Source organism: Notamacropus eugenii, chromosome 2 (genome assembly GCF_028372415.1).
Source record: "Notamacropus eugenii isolate mMacEug1 chromosome 2, mMacEug1.pri_v2, whole genome shotgun sequence".
NCBI lineage: Eukaryota > Metazoa > Chordata > Mammalia > Diprotodontia > Macropodidae > Notamacropus > Notamacropus eugenii.
This window is the reverse complement of record NC_092873.1, coordinates 80661077-80680414: the sequence shown is the minus strand read 5'-3', so window position 1 is coordinate 80680414 and position 19338 is coordinate 80661077. Positions and strand designations below refer to the sequence as shown.

The following is a 19338-nucleotide window of genomic DNA, read 5'->3' as shown; positions in this document are numbered from 1 at the left end:
AATCAGGGGCCACATGGGGAGGTTACGCCTAGAGAGGCCGGGCTTAGTGAGGAGGCGGGGCTTAGTGAGGAAGCCAGCGTCCGGCGGAGTCCAGACCGGCCCAGCCTGCGCTTGTTGTGCCGCGGAGGGCCATGATCTCCCAGCTCTTCATTCTGTCCTACAAGGGGGACCCTCTCATCTACAAGGACTGTATCCTCCCACCCGTGGGCCGGGAGGGAGGGCGTGGGGCGGCTGGGTCCGGGGGCCGAGACGCTGGACAACCTGGGCCGCCCTTAACCCGGTCCGCTCAGTCCGAGGAGACTGTGGAGGCAGCGATGTGGCCGAGATCTTCTACAGGAAGGTTACGGAGCTGCCAGGGGACCAGCCTCCTGTGGTGATGGTAACGACCCTGGGGGGCACGGGGTGGGATCTGGGGCAAGGAGCGGTCAGCCACACTGGGCTAGAGAGGACGGGGGATCTGGCTTCCTGGAACGTCCTTCCAAGACTCCCGTTCTTGTTTTTAACCCTTTATTCGTGTTCGTTCCTCCACTCCCCAAACTGTCACCCATTCCCCAAGCATCACAAAGGCTACCACTTTGTCCACATCCGGCACTTCAGCCTCTACCTTGTGGTCACCACCTCTGGGGGTGTTTCCCCGTTCATTCTTCTCGAGCTGTTGTCAAGGTGAGGACGGTGGTAGAGAGAGGGGATGGGGAATTGGAGTTCAGAAGACCCATTGCTTCTTCTTTTCCCCAGGCTAGCCACCCTACTAAGTGATTATTGTGGCTCCATCAGCGAGAAGACTCTCTCCCTTAATGTAGCCCTTGTTTATGAACTCTTGGATGAAGTGCTGGTAAGGAGCAAAGGCTAAGGGCCCAGAGACTTCTCCCCTCATCTCCAATTCCAAGGAGATGCGCCCTTTTTATTAGAAGATCTAGGTCCCTTTTCCCTCCATCCACGCACACCTATAACTTGGGCATACAAAAACATACCATTTCTATTACAGGACTATGGCTACATCCAGACCACATCTTCAGAGATGCTGAGGAACTTCATTCAAACTGAGGCAGTGGTCAGCAAGCCCTTCAACCTCTTTGAGCTCAGCAGTGTTGGTCTGGTTAGTGAAGGAAAGGGAGAAGTTGGTTTGGGGAGATGAGTTAAGGTAGGATTAGCTAGAGGACTGACTACTTGTGGATTTTTTACAGTTTGGGGCTGAAACACAGCAGAGCAAAGTGGCCCCAAGCAGTGCAGCCAGCCGTCCAGTCCTAACTAGCCGCACTGACCAGGTGAGGAAGGATATCTGTGTTATCAAACATCCATGCATCTGCACCCATGTATCCAACTTCCCAGTGGTTTCTCTGTTCCAGCCGTTCAGTCTCCCAAATTCTTAGGATAATCCTCTATTTTCTGGGACCCAGATATCTCTTCTCCCAGTCTCTTCTACCTCTAATCCCTGAGAACCAGGCATTTGTTTACTCCAGATCCCTTTTCTTTTCCAGAGTCACAAGAATGATGTTTTCTTGGATGTAATAGAAAGACTCTCAGTGCTTATTGGATCCAATGTAAGTTTGAGTCCTTCAATTCACCTAAAAAAAATTTAGTACCAGTTAAGTACAGATTCAGAGATAGTATGGTATAGTAAATAGATAACTGATCTTAGAGTCCGGAATACCTGCCTTCTGATTCAAACTGGCCGTATGGTCTTTTAACCTCTTGGTGCCTCAGACACCTCTCTAAAGCTATAATTTGAGGGATAGTTGCTAAATAGCATTGGAATCAATTGACAAGGTTTCATTAAGCGCTTGCAGTGCCAACCACTGGAGGAGGGAGTTTCCTCAACAGGAGTTCCCTACACTAAATAAATCACAGAACTGGACCAAAAAATAAAAACAGAACTCTGGATGAGTCACTAGGGAGATGTGAAATGAAGACAATCTGTCCCATTTCAACCCTGGAACAGGAGCACATCCAAAAGGTATAGGGAAGCTAGGGCTGTAGCTACCTGGGACATTATTCCCAGTGGTGACACAATGAGCCTTTGATAAAAGGTTCATCCTGCATATTTCCCCTCAGATTGATTATGAGGGAGTGAGGAAGACACCAAACAACATTATGAGAGTTCAGAATCCTCGAGGTGGAAGAAACCTCAGAGTCCATGAGGTTCAATCCCTCCCTACCTATACAAGAATCTCTTCCATGTTATCGATAACACTTGATTATCTCTAGTGTCAGGAAGCACCTACTTTCTAAGGAGCCCATCCCTTTTGGGGATCATTCTGTTATTCCATTCATTTATTCAATAAGCATTAAGTGTTTACTATGTGTGAGATACTGCCAGATGCTGGAGATACAAAGTCAGTTAAAAACAATTTCTGCCCTCAGAGAGCTGGGAGCACTAAGGGGATCAGGAAAGACTTCCTATAGGAAGTAGTACTTGAATTGCATCTTGAAGAAAGATAAGAGAGTAGTGAGGAAGGAGCATATTTCAAATCTAGAGGGCAGTCTGCACAAGTGCTTAAAGGTGGGAAGTGGAATGCAATGAATCTGGGGTATTGGGCTAATTTAATTGGAGGCCAGCATGGAACAGGGTCACTAACTCTGGAAGCAGAGGACCTGAGTTTACACTCTATTTCTTGACACTGTGAACTTCACCGAAGTCAGTCACTTCACCTCCCTAAGGCTCAGTTTCCTTCTCTGTAAAATGAAGAGATTGCATTAGCTGGCATCTATGGATCTATCCAGATCTTCTGAGCCTATAACTGTAGAATACATGAAAGGAAGAAGTGTAAAATGTTAGAAAATTTTTCTTCACATTGAAGTATATCTGCCTTTCTACAAATTGCATCTTTTGCTCTCTGGGACCAAGCAAAAAAAGTCTAATTCTCCTTCTACATGACAGCCCTTCAAATATTGAATAAAGTGAACATGTTCTCCCTAAAACCTTTTCGTTAAGCATCCCCATTTCTCTTAGCTGATCCTTGTATGGCATAGTTTCCAGCTCCCTTGCCCTCCTGTTGCCCTCTGGATAATCTCCAGCTTGTCAGTATCACTAAGTACTTCAGCTATGATCTAATCAGGGCATAGTTCAGTGGGACTCACATGCCAAGATCTTCTTTGGTCTTGAATTTGTCATCCATTGTATTAATTGCATGGATTTGATATGCATCTATTCCTTCACCCAAGTTGTAAAAATTGTAAACAACATAGAGCCAGTCCCTGGAGCTTTTTGTTGGATACCTCTCTCCAAGATGGCATCATGATTATTCTTTGAAAGACTATTAAGTCTTTCAACCATTTATAAATCTACCCATTATTATCTGGTCTGTGTCTTTACATCTCATCCGTAAAGATAGCACGAGAGACTTGTCAAATGCTTTACTGAAATCTAGATGTACTGTATCGACAGCATTCTAATGAAGTAAGGAAACAGAGGTTTATCTTGTATGACCTGTTCTGTGTTAAGCTATGTTGTCTATATGTGATCAAAGCTTTCCTTCTTCTGGTGGTGATTCTTGTCCTTTGTTCTCAAGGAGAACCAAAGAGACATCGCTATGCTAGAGTCAAGTTTCAGTGTGTCCAACTGTGGCTGATCAGACCAGTACGACCTCAGAATGCTCTACCACAGGTCAGGCACATGTGTAAACATTCGGGGTGGCTACTTTAAATTTGCACATCCTGCATTTCCTTTGAGCTGTTTCAATTCTGTTTTGGTCATGGAGCACAGCCCCATCTCTGATGTGGGCACATCATGCTGAGTGGCCCTGTGCCAGTGTCTCCCGTGTCACAGAGTCAATTCCAAAGTTCTTAAGAGAGACCTTGAGAGTATCCTTGTATTGCTTCTTTTGACCACCATCTTTCTTCTGTACATCCATAAACTATCCCTTTAATGTTGTGTTCTAAGAGCACATCTTAATGTTCTAAGATTTGCCAAAATCAAACAAAACTCACTTGGCTTTAATAGTTTGCAGAGCCCTCCTCATTTTCAGGGACGTTTGTCTTTTTCCAGTTCTGCAGTATTCTCCATTCTCCCATGGTCTAGTATAAAGTACTAGGCTTAGATCCATGAGAAAGAAAGACCTGACGTTAGCTGTGTGACCTGGAGCAAATTGTTTAAAATCTTAGAACCTGTTTCCTCTTTAAAATGGGGAAACACTGATAGTACCAACCTCATAGCAAAGGGTTATTTTATTTAACTGTGGAGGGAGCTGAGGACACTTTCCCCTCTACAGCAACTTATTTCCCCCACAGAGAAAAAACTTGGGATCATGAGAGAGAGTCTATTGCCCCCTTGAACCTATACCGTCTACTTTACTCAGTGCCAGCAAAGGCTTAGTCCTGTATTACTCCTTGGTACAAATGGTTCCCAGCTGCTCCATCTCTTTCCCGTGTCCTTTCTGCATTGCTCTCATCAAGATTCCATTTCTGTCCTTTTCGTCCTTCTGACAAACCATATAGTGCTAGCTTCTCAATGCACATGGGTCTTGGAACAGCCCAGTCTTTCTCTCCCTTTATGGACCACATATCCCCTATATGCAGGAGCAACTTTGGGTGTCTTCAGTGAATCAAAGTGGAGAAACTTACCAGCATGTCTAGTATCCTTGGATTTTATTTCTCATGATTGACTGGATATATCTACTATTATGTTTCCAGTGTCATAGCTATTACTGTGTTTTCTGGCTTAAAACCCTTTCAGAAGTGCAAGACTGTATAAATACTTATTTAATAGCCTTCCTTAGATGTAATCATTATCCTTCACTAGGATATCCTTATTTTTATTTCAAGCCATAGTTCAGAAACCAAAGCCATCTTCTTAATCCAACTATTTAGTTAGTTCCCAAATTTCCCTCTCTTCTGAAGTTCTTGCCTTCAGTCTTCAGTAATGATAAAAAAAAATACTTGTACCCCCTAAAATCTTCACTTTATTACCCAGAACTTCATTAATTCTAGGTGTGCTTTCTAGGTTCCTTCTGGTGATATCATTCCTCATTTGAATTACCAAGAGTGAGTAGTCTTAAGGTTTGTAAGTCTTGAGAGGCTTACTCATTTTCCAATTAAGTGCCCTAAGAAAAGGGTGAACCTCTGTTTTTAACGTCAGGTAGATATAGCTCTTATGTCCAAAAAGTTTCAGTGCAGCTTTAAGCTGTAGCAGCCTTCTGTCATTAGCTATAAACCCCTCAAGAATCTTCTATTTGTTTTCCTTGGATGCTCACTGGATGATACAGACTGTGAATCCGTGCTCGCACTACTTCAAACGCAACAAGCATTTATTAAATGCCTCCTCTGTGTTAGGCTTCAGGGATACAAAGACAAAGATGAATATGACACCTACAGAATTTACATTTTATTGCAGGAAACTATAAACATGTGTTTATACGTGTATGTATGTATATGTGTATGTGTGTTTATATGTGTGTATATGTACATACGTATGGATGTTACCCACAAAGCAAATACAAGACAATTTCCAAGAGGGTCACTAGCAACTCAAGAGATCTAGAAAGGCGTCATGTTGGAAGTAGTTCTTGAACTGAGATTTGAAGAAAGCTAGCACTTCTAAGGAAATAGAAGTGTGAAGAGTGCATCTATCTAGCATGGAGGTGGGAGATTGATGCTGTGTATCCAGGGTAGCAAATAATCCAGGTTAGTTGTACCACAAAGTGCCTGAACGAAAAAATATCTAATAAAACTCAAAAGTTAGGATGGAACCAGTTAACAGGCCCTAAAGGCCAAACAGAAAGCTTGTAATTCCAGAGGCAATAGAGAATCACTGGAGACTGGAGTAGGAGTGACTTGGTCAGAACTGCATTTTAGGAATTTCACTTTGTGAGCTGTGTATGGGAAGACTGTGTTGGAGGGGGGAAATTTAAGACAAGGGGAATGTTAAGACTGTTGCTATAGGTGAGGTTGAGAGGTGATGATCCAAATTAGGATAGTTGTGGTATGAGTAGAGAAAGCATCCAAGAGATGCTGTGTAGGCAGGGACTTACTATCCCTGGGGAAAGCATTATACCTGTTAACTCCATGTTCACTAGCCCTGCAGTTACTCCACTGTCACCACCTTCTACATTTCAACCATGGGATACAGGATTCCCTCCTAAACCCTAAAACCCTTCCTTTGTTTTCAAGAAACGTCTCATTTTCCTTAATAATCTAAAAATTAGAAAAGCTTTCCTTCAACTCTTTTACCCTCTTTTCTTGGAGGACAAATCTGCATTTGCACATACCTGTTATAGCAAAAAGGCAAATATAGAGTACATTATGTATAGGTCACTGCAAAATTTTGTTTGCCTCCCTAAATTCTGGAAGCAAGAACCTTAATCTTTGTTCTCTGTCGTTTTTATGGCTAATTCCTATGGCCACCCATGCATGTTTGCCCAGCTAGGAGCTCAGTTGTACTTGTGAGTGTCCTATTTGGTAATATCCAGTATTGCTCCAAAGTTTGCAGAGCACCAATGTACTTTTATCTCCTCAGGATTACATCTGAGACTTTCTTGTGGTGTTGAAACAACAGATGGAAAAGAAATCTATGCCCTGCTATTTGACTGGCTGGCAGTTAAGCTACCCAGTGATATTTATGGAGAGAGGAATAATCCCCTACATTTTTATGTGTTCTGCAATTCCATTGTTTCATTAGTCGTATAAAATTCCTGCTTAGGACTCTGGGGGGAAAACACCTCTGTAGTGAAGGACAAGAGGACAATGATGGATATTTAATTTTTCATCTCCCTTCCCCTTAAACTCTTAGGGCTCCCTGCTGAAGGTGGATGTCCAAGGCGAAATCCGACTCAAGAGCTTTCTTCCCAGCTGCTCTGGTGAGAAGTATGGCAGCTGGGTTTCCTGGGGGGGATGTGGATAACAGAGTAAAGCATGTTGGAGGACCAGATACTTGAGACTTGGGGGCAGTAAGCCTGGGTCTTATGATGTAGTTATTACCAATACGCTTTTCTTTGACAGAAATGAGAATTGGCTTGACCGAAGAATTCTGTGTGGGCAAATCAGAATTGAGAGGTGAGGCACTAAGGATCTTTCCTACCCCATATACACTTGGACTAGTAATACCAATAGAGAAATGTTGGACTTTCTTCATTAGCATTTGGCCAGAGCAGCAATTTTGACTCAGCTCAAGACAGACCACCCACCCTACCCTTCCACCCCCCGATTATGCAAGGCACAGGAATAGTAGAGGACTCTTTTCTTTCAGTGTAAAGTATTGGTTAGGTATGGTGTTTATTATCAAAGGCGGGGTGGGATGTTCTCTCTTCTTTCAGGGTACGGGCCAGGGGTACGGGTGGACGAAGTTTCATTTCATGGTTCTGTTCGACTGGATGAATTTGAATCCCATCGCATCCTTAGGCTGCAGCCATCTCAAGGCGAGGTCAGATTGAGGTGGATCAGTGTTCCACAGAAAGGAAGTGTGGGGAGGTTTGAGGGGAGATGAGAAGGGCCCAGGCTGACATTGTGTCCATGTTTACAGTTGACCATAATGCGGTATCAACTCTCCGACGATCTTCCTTCCCCACTCCCCTTCCGGCTCTTTCCCTCTGTGCAGTGGGACCATGGTTCAGGCAGGTAAGACACTGATGCTGTTTCACAACTACATAGCTTTCTCCCCATTCAAGATCCAAAGCTCACCCTGAATACAAAGAGATAAGGGGAAAGGATGACACTTGTGTCTTTATTCCTTACCCAAGGCTACAGGTTTATCTGAAGCTCCGGTGTGACCTACCCCCAAAAAGGTGAGAGCTATAGATAGCAGAATAGTGCTGGCTTTGAGGTAGTGGACAGGCTGCAACCTCAAAATTGTCCTTTCCCTCATATCCTTCCAGTTGCCTTCTTTCAGTTAAATTCAGTTTCAGTCCATGTTGGGGGTGGGGCAACCTGGGCCAGTCCAATCCAGTGGGGCATAAGCAAGGAGGGATGGGGGAGTGAGTAATGGGACTAACAACACTTTGTTCATTTGTGACTATTCCAGCCAAGCTCTCCATGTCAAGCTTCACCTCCCTCTTCCCCGAGGAGTTGCCAGGTCAGTTGTGGGGAATAGGAAAGACTGACATCCTATCAAACTCCTCTGGGAACTTAAGACTATGGGATAAAGGATGAAATTGGATAGTGGGGCGTGGGTTATTCGGTAATGGAGCCTGCCCTTAGTGGCAGCAAGGTCTTATCTACCCTTTCATATCTCTTTAACTCCTAGTTTATCTCAGGACTTGAGCAGCCCAGAACAGAAAGCAGAGTTGGGTGAGGGAGTGCTTCAGTGGGACCTTCCTCGGGTACAGGGTGGTTCCCAACTCTGTGGCCTCTTCCAGGTATTGAGCACCAAACACTGTTCTCCTGACCTCCATAAGCCAATTCCCAGTTCCTTTGATCCCTTCAGTGTGTAACCTCTGTCCCCTCCCATAAACCTCACCTCTCCCCATGCTTTCTTCTTCCCAGATGGATGTCCCTGGACTTCCTGACCCCCCAAGCCCAGCCCCTCCTCTGGGCTTAGGTCCTGCAAGCCTCTCTTTCGAGCTGCCTCGGTACACTTGCTCAGGGCTGCAGGTTCGGTTTCTTCGGCTCACAGCCCCTGGAACTCCTGGCAACATTTCCCCACATACGTGGGTGAGACACCTAAGCCACAGTGATACTTATGTCATCCGGATCTGAGATCCAAAGTGGGGGCGCTATGTCACTCTGCCTCTGAAAAGGAAGAATGATGGAGTATTCCTACCATTGAAGGAAACTTCCAGCAGAGACAGAGCTGGACACATAGGTCCTGGCAGGGTAATGAGAAGCTGGCTCTAGTCCTCCTTCTTGACTTAAAAAGAACTCAGGTAGATCTGTGGTTACAAACTGACTGTTTTATTTTGGGGAGGGGTCTGTACAATGGGACATATCTGAAGACGGCTGATGGGAAGAGGCGACTACTCCTTACCCCAAACCAAAATGTAGTAACATTAATGAGAATTTGTATTTGAATGTGAGAATACCATTTGGTAGGAGCCTTTGTATGAAGCCTTCAAGGGGTAGGCTGAGGAGAGCTGGAACTAGAAAGATGTGAACCATTGGCCTTAGGGGTACCAGGAGCTGGAGGGGGGCTATCCCCAATGTCCTGTTTTCCTCCAGAAAGGGGGCCACCGCCAAGGGGAGAAGGGGAAGAAGATGATGGAGGAGGAGCTGGAGAAGCATGGGAAGTTGGCCCTCCCTTGCCTTCCCCAGATGGTGGAAGAGATACAACAATATATTTCTGGACACTGCTTGCCCCTGAGGGAGCTTGGCTAGGAGGGGCTGCTGTTGCAGTGGAGACTAACTTCACAATAGGCTGGACACTGGGGACTGTGGTGGTGACTGGAGAGGTAGTGGTAGAGCCAGAGCCAGGGGCTGCTGTGCTAAGAGACAGGACCTAGAGAAGAAGACATGGAACTAAATTAACATTACACTTCTAAGGCCTGATGACTCCCATCTTTTCATTCTACCCTCTCCACTTAGTCCTTTTGTTTTTGTAGAAGATGATAACTTGAGAAAATCTGTGCTACTAAACCAACCTGACCAATCCATTAGAGCCTTCACTTTTCACCTCCTTCCTATGAAGTGTTTTTTCTTAAACACCCACAAAACTTAGAAAACCCAATGAGAGAATAGGAAAACCACATGTATCCATTTACACAGCATCTAATATTGTGCCATAATAACCCCAGTTTAAAGCTATTTCAAAAGCCTGGAATAATCTCACACTGGAACAGACCAATCTTGTTCCTGCACAAGGCAGGAACCTTGAAAAACAGTATAGGAAACAGTTTTTCAGCTACTTTTCTATTTCTGCCAATGATCTTGCTCAGGGCCAGTCCCACTAGCCCTCTCCCCAAATACCTGCTGTGAAGATGAGGCACCAGAGGAAGATGACATGACTATGAACTTTGTTGGAGGTGGGGAAGGCTGGGGAGGTGCTGCAGCCCTTGCAGACACCAGTGTCTGAACAGGTAATGCAATGGAGCCAGGGACTTTCAGCAGTCCAGTTGTTCGAGGGCCTGACTGGGGGGCCTGGGAGAGTGTCAGTGTAGGCCGGGGCTGCAGGGAAGGAAAAAGCATCACCTGTTACCTAAAGTGCCAAGAGAAGAAAGGTGGTGAGAGGGACAGGCCCTTCTTAAGAGCTTTTTTCTTCCAACTGTGTTCTGTAGTTACTGACCTGTGTGATGGTCAGTGTGGTCCTGTTAACCTGCTGGGCTTGCAAGGCAGCCTGGGCCCGGGCCTTGACCACATGAGAGCACAGCAGAGGTCCCAGGGAACCAAAGTCTGTCCGAAAAGCATCCTGATTATCTGGTGGTGGCCGTAGCTTTGCCAGCACTGGGGCACAATGTTTCTGTGGAGATATAAGGGTAAGTAGGCTATGTGATCATATATAACTGAAAACCAAGAACAGGTAGGAAACTTATAAATGTATAAAGTATGAAAGGCTTCATCATCCTGCAGGAGAATGGGACTTCTCAAGCTGTGATTCATAGGCTCCTCTAGCTCAGTGATTCTTACTGGGGTCTGTGAATTTGTTTTTAAAAATATGTTGATAATTATGTCTCAATATAATTGACATCCTTTATAATCTCAGGCATTTTTATACATTTTAAAATACTATTTTGAGGAGTCCACAGGCTTCACCAGACTACTAAAAGTCCATGACACAAAAAGTGAAGAATCTCTATTCTAGTTGTTCATTTTAGCAAACTTCTTGCCTGTGAAAATACCTATAGGCAATCCCCAATTTACAAATGGATCATGTTCCAAAAGTCAGCTGTTTGGAGAGGCGAGTCCTGGTTTACCATTTGTGGACCTACTTGAGCTGGTCTTTACACTAGTATTTAAACTTCTGTTTTCCAACAACCTATATTTGAGCGTTTAACATATACGTTAGTGCAAGAGTGAATAATTTGTTAAAGACGTTCCTTGGTGCTACTAAAGTCATGTAAAAGTCATCTTAGCATGCAAGTTTGGCTAATGTTAATACCAATGAAATCTTAAGTTCTGGAAGATTTTATATCACTTGGAAAGGCTTTTTTAGTACAGGCCAGGCCATGTACAGTACCTATGTTTTGCCTGGAGAGGAAATTTTGCCTTTTCAAAACAGCACACCAAATAACACAGTTTTGGGGATAATAGGCAGTGAGTTCTAAGAGAAATAGCTGAATCAGGGTGCCTTAGGTTCAGCTTTAATTAAATTATGTTACAGATAAGATCAAAAGTGCTTTACAAAATGAACCATAAGAAAGGAGGGAGAGAGAGAGAGAGTGAGTGTGTGTGTGTATGTGTGTGTGTGTGAGTGTGTGTGTATATGTGTGTGTTTCAAAAACTTGGTGAGGAAAGAAGGCTCATCCACTAACCAAAAGGAGGCTCTGTACATGGTCAGCTCCAATCCGGTCAATGTTGCTCAGCACAGGGCCATCTAGGACACTTCGAATCCGCTCACCTTCCTGCTGAAGCCTTGGGAGAATCAATGTTTTGATAACCTAGAGAAATAAGGCACAGCACCAGTTACTCACATCCCTTGAGAACCACACACTACCAATTTTCCCCTTCCTCAAATACCACTCTTTTCCTTTCCTCTTTTCTCCCTGAGTAGCTTACATCATGTCCAAGTTCTGCTAGGCCAGCAATAGAGCCATAGCGAGTAGTCCAGGGGGTCTTCTCATCTACCCAGCTCTGCAAAGGGAAGAATATTAAAATAACAAGGAAGGTAAGTAATGGAAGACAAAAAACAGAATCCTGGTTAAGACTATTAAATAAAACTTGTCCTCACCCCAAATCTGGTCCCTACCAGCCATGCCTACAATCCCTTGCTCCTAATTCTAAGAGCTTAAGTGCTAAGGAGACGTTTTGGCTGTAGAGATGAACTAAAATGCTTTCCCACACATACACACACCTTGGTGAAGGTCTTTGTGATCCGGGACTGGATGTTGTTGGTAGTTGTACTGAAATGTTTGCAGATCTGAGCTACTAGGCGAGCTGCAAAATCCCTGAGCGCCCAGTGATTATCTACATCTGGTCGAAGACACAACTGTCGGCTCACAATACAAGTCATCACAGCAGGAATCAACTCATGTACCTGGATGGAAGAGCCAACATCTGTGTATTGGGATCACTAAGTGGCAAGGGCAAGAATTATTGAAAAGCAAGAGTGGGGGAAAAAAAGCAATGTTGAGATTAAGAACCTACTCACATATTTTTCTAGGTACAGTGTTGGATTATCCATCAGAGCCTTCACCATTCTCATCAGATAGATAAGTAGGGCCAAATTATTCTGAACAACATTCACACGTACCTAGAGGAAGAGACAGGAGAGGAAAAGAGGCAGAAGTTTATAGGACATTAAAGGAGACTAAGGCCTCTTTATCTTAGCTTCTATCCTTTGCCCTCAACCTTCTTCTCATGGCATCCCTCTTACCCCCTCAGAGATGAAAGTGCTGAACCTTGGCAGCATCTGATAAAGTCCAGGGTCTGTAGCAATGCTCTGGAGAGCTTCCTGTAAGGGAAAAGATAAAAGTTTGGAGAAAGAAGAAATGGAAGAGTTAGAAAAAGCAGAGCAGGTGAGGTAGGGTAAGATGGATTTTCCAGCGAAAATAACCCTTGAGAAGAATAAGACCTCTGGAAATACAGCTCTTAAGCAAAGTCTTACCGCTCTCTTGGCTTCACATGACCCTACACAGGCCTCAGTTATCTCCTTGTAGTATAGCTGTTGCTCCACAGACAATTCATGGATACTCCGGGGCTTCAGTCTCAATGGGGCACCCTCCAGTAGAGGTGGAGCTTTCTTTTCTTTCCCTAGGTGTCAACAGAATGGGTCTCATTCCTGTGTGAAGCCCAGTCTGCACCAAGGAAGACCTAATTCCTAATTCCTGCCCCATCTTTCTTTTTCCCTCAAGTCTAATGAAGGGTCTATGAACCTTGATCCTTTTCTCCACCACTGCCCAGTTTCCATACTCCCATAACCCTTTACCAACTCTGCCTGTGCTTCCAACCAACAAGTTCTAGCCCCTCATCCTGTCTTCCTGACCTTTACCATCTGCTGATACAGCTCCTTGACCTTTGCCTTTCAGTGGTCCATCCTCTTCCTGTCCTGGTTTTGTAGATTTCAAGGGCTCTGTTGCTTCAGCCTTTTGCTGCTCTTTGGGGGCTAGGGACACAATAGGAATGAGCAACAAAGAGAAATGAAATTAAGTCAGAGAATTCGAGAAGTAAATGGAGAAAGATGGGGAAAAAAGGCAGGCTCTAAGGATTAGAGAATTAATGGGGGGGGGGGGGGGGAAGGGGCAGGGAATAAATAGAAGAAGGCTTACCTGGGGGTGGATTCTCTGGGATAGCTGGCTGAAAACCCTCAATACTCAGCCAGTGAGCTGGAAGAGAAGGGAAAGTCAAATAGTCTTTATCATTTAATCAGCAATCACTTAAGCAAGACTTAAAGGATGTGCAATAATTTTTAAGTGTAGGCACTTGTTTCATTAATACAACCCCACAGCAACTTAGTAATATGGTCTTTGCTGTGACCAAAATTTTAAATACCTTGAATCCAACCTACTGAGAAGCCTTTCCAACCTTGGCTAGATTGGTCTTTGGAAGCCATTCGTGCCTATACTGTTTGTCAGGATTTGGCTGAGCTCAATCTCCAATCTCCTGGGCCTTAGAGAACCCAGGGTCATTACCATAGCACAAGAAAACATTGGAGTATGACTTGATAATAGTGTCCACTCCTGCCACAACCTCCAGTTCTCCCCAGGGTGTCCTTCAACTTCATCAAGTCTCCCCACCCCTCCTTCTCTTTTATAAGTCTCCTTATAATGCTTCTAAACATCTTCTACCCCTTTCCTACCTTTGAGGCAGACATCAAGTGGGACACGGGGCAGGGGAGTGTTAATGATGTCACTCAGATCAACCTCTTTCTCTTCATAGAAATAAAGTTCCCGGCCCCCACCTGAGGCAAACCGGAATGGGATGAATTCCTGGGCATGGAACCCATACAGAGGCTGAGGTAGAGAAGCAGATCAAAAAGAGAGACTTAGGATGAGACAGGGAAGGAGGGAAAACTGTAAAATTAAAGTAGTGGAGCTTTTTTGCCCCAAGTAACTTATTTTCCCATGTAACCTGGTTTCTCTACCACCACCTCCACCTCCCACACCCAACTCCTCGACCTGTGTACCTCAACATTCTTCAACTTCAGGGCATAGTCTATATCACTTGTTGTGAGCTTCTGTCGCTTCCCCATATGCATAAATTTCAGGGCATCCTATAGAAAGGAGAAAACCAGGGTCAGAGAAGAGAAGACAGCCAATTCAATGCAATATTTGGGAGTGGAAAATTTAAGGGTTCCAAATCATCAAGATTTGAGACTCAAGTTCAGTGTGTTAGGAAGGAAAAAACAAACAAAAACACACTTGGCTTCTGAGAAACCAAGGCTCACCTGTGCAATCTCCTTAATACGGTAGCTAACTTCATCTGTTAATAGCTGGCAGGTCTCTTCAGGCATTTGAGCAATGCCCATGGACTCTGCCACAACTTTCATTGACTCCGAGGGCAACACAGTGTTGCTTAACTTGAGTTTCTTTTCTTCTGCCATAGTGAAATATGGCACCACTCCCAATCTCCTCTCTAGAGGCAGTGTTCTACAAAAGAGATGGAGAAATTTAAATTGAGATTGGGGGAGGGGAGGAGGTGCAGAGACAAAGAGATAACCTTAGAATGGTGGGAAGAGACCCAAAGAATAAAGAGGAGAGAGACTGGTGATATGGCCTCAAGGTTGCAGGTTTTCCATCCCTGATTACAACTATATAAACTTACTAGCTAATCCATTAAGTTTCTCATCAGTATGGAGAGAGGTTGAACCTCTGAAGTGGTTTCCCCTTCTTAAGGCAATAGGACTTGTTCTTATACAAGATAAATAACCTGAGAGATAATAACCTGGTACCAGCCTAAGTCAGATGTGACCACCTACACACCAATAAATATTTACTGACTCCATAATCCATAACAAATCTCTCTCACCCTAACCTCCTAGTCTCACCTCCACCTTCAGTCGTCCATCCTTGCCTGGTCATCCTCATTCTCCTCCTTTTAAAACTAGACTACAGTGTTAAAAGTACTCCTATCAACCTTTGAATCAGTGCCCCCCACTGTTCTATTGCTGCTCAACTATTTCCAACATAATCTCTCAAGGAACTTACATTCCAATGAATCTATCCTACCTCCAAGTCCATGTTTGGATTAGGTCCTCCATATACTTAGGCTGAATAATTTTAACTGAGACATTATTGTACCACAGGGGGCAGCTAGGTGATGCAGTGGCTAGAGCACCAGTACAGGAGTCAGGAGGACCTGAGTTCAAATCTCACCTCAGACATTTGACACTCACTAGCTGTGTGACCTTGGGCAAGTCACTCAACCCCAACTGCCTCATCCTGGGTCATCTCCAGTCATCCTGATGAATAACTGGTCACTGGATTCAGATGGCTCTGGAGGAGGAAGTGAGGCTGGTGACCTGCACAGCCCTCCCGGACTCAAAACAAAGTCATGTCATTCAGGTCCTCCTGACTCCTGTACTGGTGCTCTATCCAGTGAACCACCTAGCTGCCCCTTGTGGTACAATAATGACCCAGTTAAAATTATTCAACCTAAGTACATGGAGGACCTGGTCCAAATCATTGGAAAGTCATGTCATCATTACACACACACACACACACACACACACACACACACACACACACACACACCCCAATCTTTTCAGTAGTCCCAGTATTTCACTTAAAAAATTAAATAAAAATTTAAATTAAAAAATTTTTAAAAGGAGGCTCTTCATCCTGAGCTTCTACCTAATAACCTTGATATCATCCCAAACACTCCTTTTCATATTTTGATATTTCTTTCCCTGGCACCGAGCACAGTACCTGGCATAGTTTCTTGCTGCTGTTTAGTCAATTTGCCCACATCCAAGTCTTCATGACCCCATTTGGGGTTTTCTTATATTTATGGAGGGTGGTGGGAGGCAATCAGGATGAGGTGATTAGGCCGGGCTCACAGTTACTAAGTGTGAAGTTTCTGAGGCCAGATGTGAACTTGGGTCCTTCTGACACCAGGGCTGGTTCTCTATCTACTGCACCACCTAGCTGCCCTTCGTTTGGGGTCTTCTTGACAAAGTTACTGGAGTGGTTTGCCATTTTTCTTTCCACCTCATTTTACAGATGAGGATGAGGCAGAAGAGGCAAACAGAGTTAAAGTGACTTGCCCAGAGGCAACATTTGAACTCAGATCCTCCTGACTCCAGGGCTGGCACTCAATACACTGTGCTAACCTATTTGCCCTTAACTGGCAGAGTAGGTGCTTAATAAATGCTTATAGAATTTAAATGAATTTACAAATAAGTTATTTTGTCTTCCCAGAGAAACTGTTTTTCCCCAATACATCTCCAATTATTTATGACACTCTGTCTTCTGAACCCCCACTCCCAAGAGTCCCCTACGAGTCAGCAACTTTTAGGAGTCCCCAACTCATAAAAATTTTAATATTTCCAACAGGTCCCTGCAACACATACAGCATTCCAAATGCAGTAGTCTGAACTGACCCTCCTTCACTTGGACAGGCAAATGAGTTTCTTAAAAAGGAAATCAAATCATTCCAAAAGAACCCCACCCAGGCTTTTAAGAAGGTGTTAACTTTTTAAGGTGGATTACTCAGGGTTCCTAGGCTGTCAGGAAAATCTTATTCCTATTTACCTGTAGTCCAATAAAGGATCTGTAGACAAGTTGTCCAGACTCATGCCTCAATAAGGCAAACATCCAGATCTGCTCTGTTCAAAAGTATCATTTTAAAAATTAACATGAATGTACTTCTACAATGTGCTCTACGTAGGCCAGAGGTGTCAAACATACCACTTTAAAATTAAATCAATATTTGGCCCACAGGGATACTTATATACAATTTAATCAACTGTTTCTATTTGAGTTTGACACTACTGCTCTAGGCAAATCAATATTCCAAGCAACCTGCATACTATTATGTTTCTGCTTTCACATTCTTAATGGATAGAGTAAGACAACAGATATCATTAGCACTAAACTTCTGTGTGGCTAAATTCTCATCTACAAATTGGGTCAGTTTCTTTGAAAGGAAACATAACAGAAAAATGATTGTACAATTACAACCTAAAACAAAAGAATATGATCTTTTTTCTCTTGCAATATTAGGGCATCCAAGAAAGATAGTCTCAGAATGTACAAGGGATCCAAATATAACCTGGACAAAGCCTCAATGAATAGCCCCTCCTTCAGGAGCTACCTTATCCCCAACTTGCACTTTAAGGTTGGTTCCTTGGAGGGATGACTGGCTATGTTGAGTCCAAAGAGTACACTACTCTGTGGCCTGGCACCCCAAGCTCACAACCCTAAACCCTAGCCCAGAAACTCTCACCAGTGGGCTTACAATTAGGTGAAAGCAAAGACATTTACTAAGCTGACATTGTAAAACCAAGTAGCTACAAAACACTTCCTACACACACAGGAAAACGCAGGTGAAAAGGTGGAAGGAAGAATTTATTAAGCTCCTACTACGCGTCAGGCATTGTGATTTACAAACGGTATCTTATTTGATTCTCCTATCCCTACTTCACAGCACAAGAAACAGACAAAAAGAGGTGACACAGGTAGTGTCTGAGCCTGTATTTGAACCACGATACCTCGTGGGAAAAGTGAGCAGAAACTGAGAGTCCACACAACTCATCCTTCAGCACAGCTGAGCACTTAGGTCCTTCCACCACTCTACCCACCGATGGGCTTGGCAGCTGCCCGGGAAAGGCAGCTCCACTCCTACCTTGAGTTTGCTCCTGACTGGGAACAGGAAGCTCCTCAATGAGCAGCTATTGTTTCTAGCACTGAATTTAGCTGAACACAGCTAAACAAGGCTAAGGTCTGCACTCTTTCAGAGAGTCCCTACCCTAGGACTCTCAGCTTTCCCAGGGGTGCTCTTTTGGGGCCTCTGCTGTGAGACCTACTGCCTCCCAGACTGGAGAACGGGGAGCAGGATCATTTCAACAAACCCAAAGCCTAAGGTTTAGCCTTTTCTTTCAACAACTCTTCCTATAAAAGGGCTGAGTCCCCTTAGCCAGACTTAACACCCACTTTAGGTGAATATCCCATATATTTCCCAAATGTTCAAACAATAACCATTTTTGCCCCATAATTAACCAACACCCCTACAGCTCAGGATTCCCTAGTTTTTAAAGTACATACTTTAAATCTCTTGGTGGTCTATAGCAAATAAGACAGGAAAAGGTACAAACGCAAGCTATGCCCCGGCTACTAGTTTCACACCTTTAGGGAGGGCAAATGAGCACACTCACTTGCATGCTCTGTCCGCAACACAAAACGGTCCGTCCAAATCCACTTTCTTTTTTGGAGCGCTATATGGTTATAATGACCACATCTAATCCCAAATTAGAAATGAGAAAATTCACCTCCCTCACTTTCTCACAAAGGTCATGAGTGGAAAAGAAGAAATTTAGAAATTCTACCTGAATGAGACACACTCTTCCATCGGATCTCTGGCTATTACCAAGACTTCCCCTGTGAATTTACTGCGTGTGGAACTCTCTCTGCCATCGATACTCTTATAAAGTTACCTAGGGCACTGGCCCAGGATCACAGCCAGCATTCTTCGTGGGCAGGACTTGAATACAGGTCTTCCTGCTTCCCGCCAGTTCTCTATCCACGGCGCCAGGATACAATTTTGCCAAAATTTTATTTTCCTCGTACCTGCCACAAGGGATGCCCGCTCCAACTCGCCAATTCTCCAAAAGGATCGCTCTCCCTCTCCACAACTCCTATAGAAAATTTAAAAATACCCCGGCTCCCCCTTCCCGCGCAGGCGCAGAAAGTCCCGGTAGTCAGCAGACTATCCTACGGGGAGCCTCCAGTAAGCTCTGGGGACGCTTTCCTCCCCTTATACCCACTTGCCGCTCACCTATCGAGCCCCTGAAGACATGCCTCCCGACGTCCGGCTCCCCCACCCGTGCTGTCTCCGGTTCCTCACCGGCTCCCAACAGCAGCTCGTGTGGCGCGAGCCACCATCTCAAACCTCTGCCTCTTCGGCGGGTCCTAGCAGTACCTTAGACTTCCTCACAGGTCCTGGCAGAGCCAGGTCAAAGACCCTTCAGCCCGCCGCCTCAACCCGGAAAAATCTTCCTCTGCCAACAGCTTCCACAAAAGGGTCTCTTCCACATTCCCATGGACAAAAGGAATATACTCCGCTCTCTGCCTTAGCCGCTTCCCCACTTCTTTTCGTCCTGCTTCGCCACATCTAGGACCTGGACGGTGACAAACAGTGCTGGCGCTTGCGCGGCGCCTGCGCAGT

At 44.6% G+C, this 19338-nt stretch overlaps 2 protein-coding genes and 1 long non-coding RNA gene across 10 annotated transcripts; 1 reads left to right on the top strand and 2 right to left on the bottom strand.

Annotated features, from left to right (window-relative positions):
• The first annotated feature begins 30 nt into the window (after nt 1-30).
• Nucleotides 31-9515, top strand: AP4M1 (adaptor related protein complex 4 subunit mu 1). Its single transcript, XM_072641452.1, has 15 exons — nt 31-189; nt 291-379; nt 557-663; nt 736-832; nt 986-1096; nt 1185-1265; nt 1479-1541; nt 6725-6791; nt 6934-6987; nt 7248-7354; nt 7454-7548; nt 7671-7715; nt 7952-8002; nt 8174-8285; nt 8413-9515. Exons 1-15 carry the CDS (start codon nt 132-134, stop codon nt 8623-8625), a joined length of 1350 nt encoding a protein of 449 aa, XP_072497553.1. The 5' UTR covers nt 31-131; the 3' UTR covers nt 8626-9515.
• Nucleotides 7188-8511, bottom strand: LOC140525777 (uncharacterized). The gene is made up of 2 exons (XR_011974111.1): nt 8387-8511; nt 7188-7612 (listed from the first exon to the last, which is right to left on the bottom strand). It is a non-coding gene; the product is annotated as an uncharacterized lncRNA (long non-coding RNA).
• Nucleotides 8800-19338, bottom strand: TAF6 (TATA-box binding protein associated factor 6). 8 transcript variants are annotated; one of them, XM_072641440.1, is made up of 15 exons: nt 19093-19338; nt 14402-14603; nt 14141-14227; nt 13814-13967; nt 13284-13340; nt 13001-13120; nt 12623-12768; nt 12392-12469; nt 12167-12268; nt 11870-12052; nt 11575-11649; nt 11331-11456; nt 10145-10318; nt 9829-10026; nt 8800-9361 (listed from the first exon to the last, which is right to left on the bottom strand). In XM_072641440.1, the coding sequence occupies exons 2-15, from the start codon at nt 14555-14557 to the stop codon at nt 8978-8980; spliced, it is 2040 nt and encodes a 679-aa protein (XP_072497541.1). In that variant the 5' UTR covers nt 14558-14603; nt 19093-19338; the 3' UTR covers nt 8800-8977. The 8 variants fall into 8 exon arrangements, with proteins under 8 accessions (XP_072497541.1, XP_072497540.1, XP_072497545.1 ...); XM_072641439.1 differs by having other exon boundaries at nt 18949-19297; XM_072641444.1 differs by having other exon boundaries at nt 9829-10057; nt 13007-13120; nt 18949-19297.

Bases quoted from the DNA above. Each gene is read 5' to 3' on its own strand.
- TAF6 (XM_072641443.1), bottom strand. From the start codon at position 18,639: ATGCTGGCTGTGATCCTGGGCCAGTGCCCTAG. The intron at 14,228-14,401 runs GTGAGCCTTGGT...TCCTTTCTATAG, and splicing joins GTATTAAGGAGATTGCACAG to GATGCCCTGAAATTTATGCA. The intron at 13,968-14,140 runs GTACACAGGTCG...TCTCTACCTCAG, and splicing joins TGAAGTTGAAGAATGTTGAG to CCTCTGTATGGGTTCCATGC.
- AP4M1 (XM_072641452.1), top strand. From the start codon at position 132: ATGATCTCCCAGCTCTTCATTCTGTCCTACAAGGGGGACCCTCTCATC. The intron at 1,097-1,184 runs GTTAGTGAAGGA...GATTTTTTACAG, and splicing joins AGCTCAGCAGTGTTGGTCTG to TTTGGGGCTGAAACACAGCA. The intron at 7,355-7,453 runs GTCAGATTGAGG...CCATGTTTACAG, and splicing joins TGCAGCCATCTCAAGGCGAG to TTGACCATAATGCGGTATCA.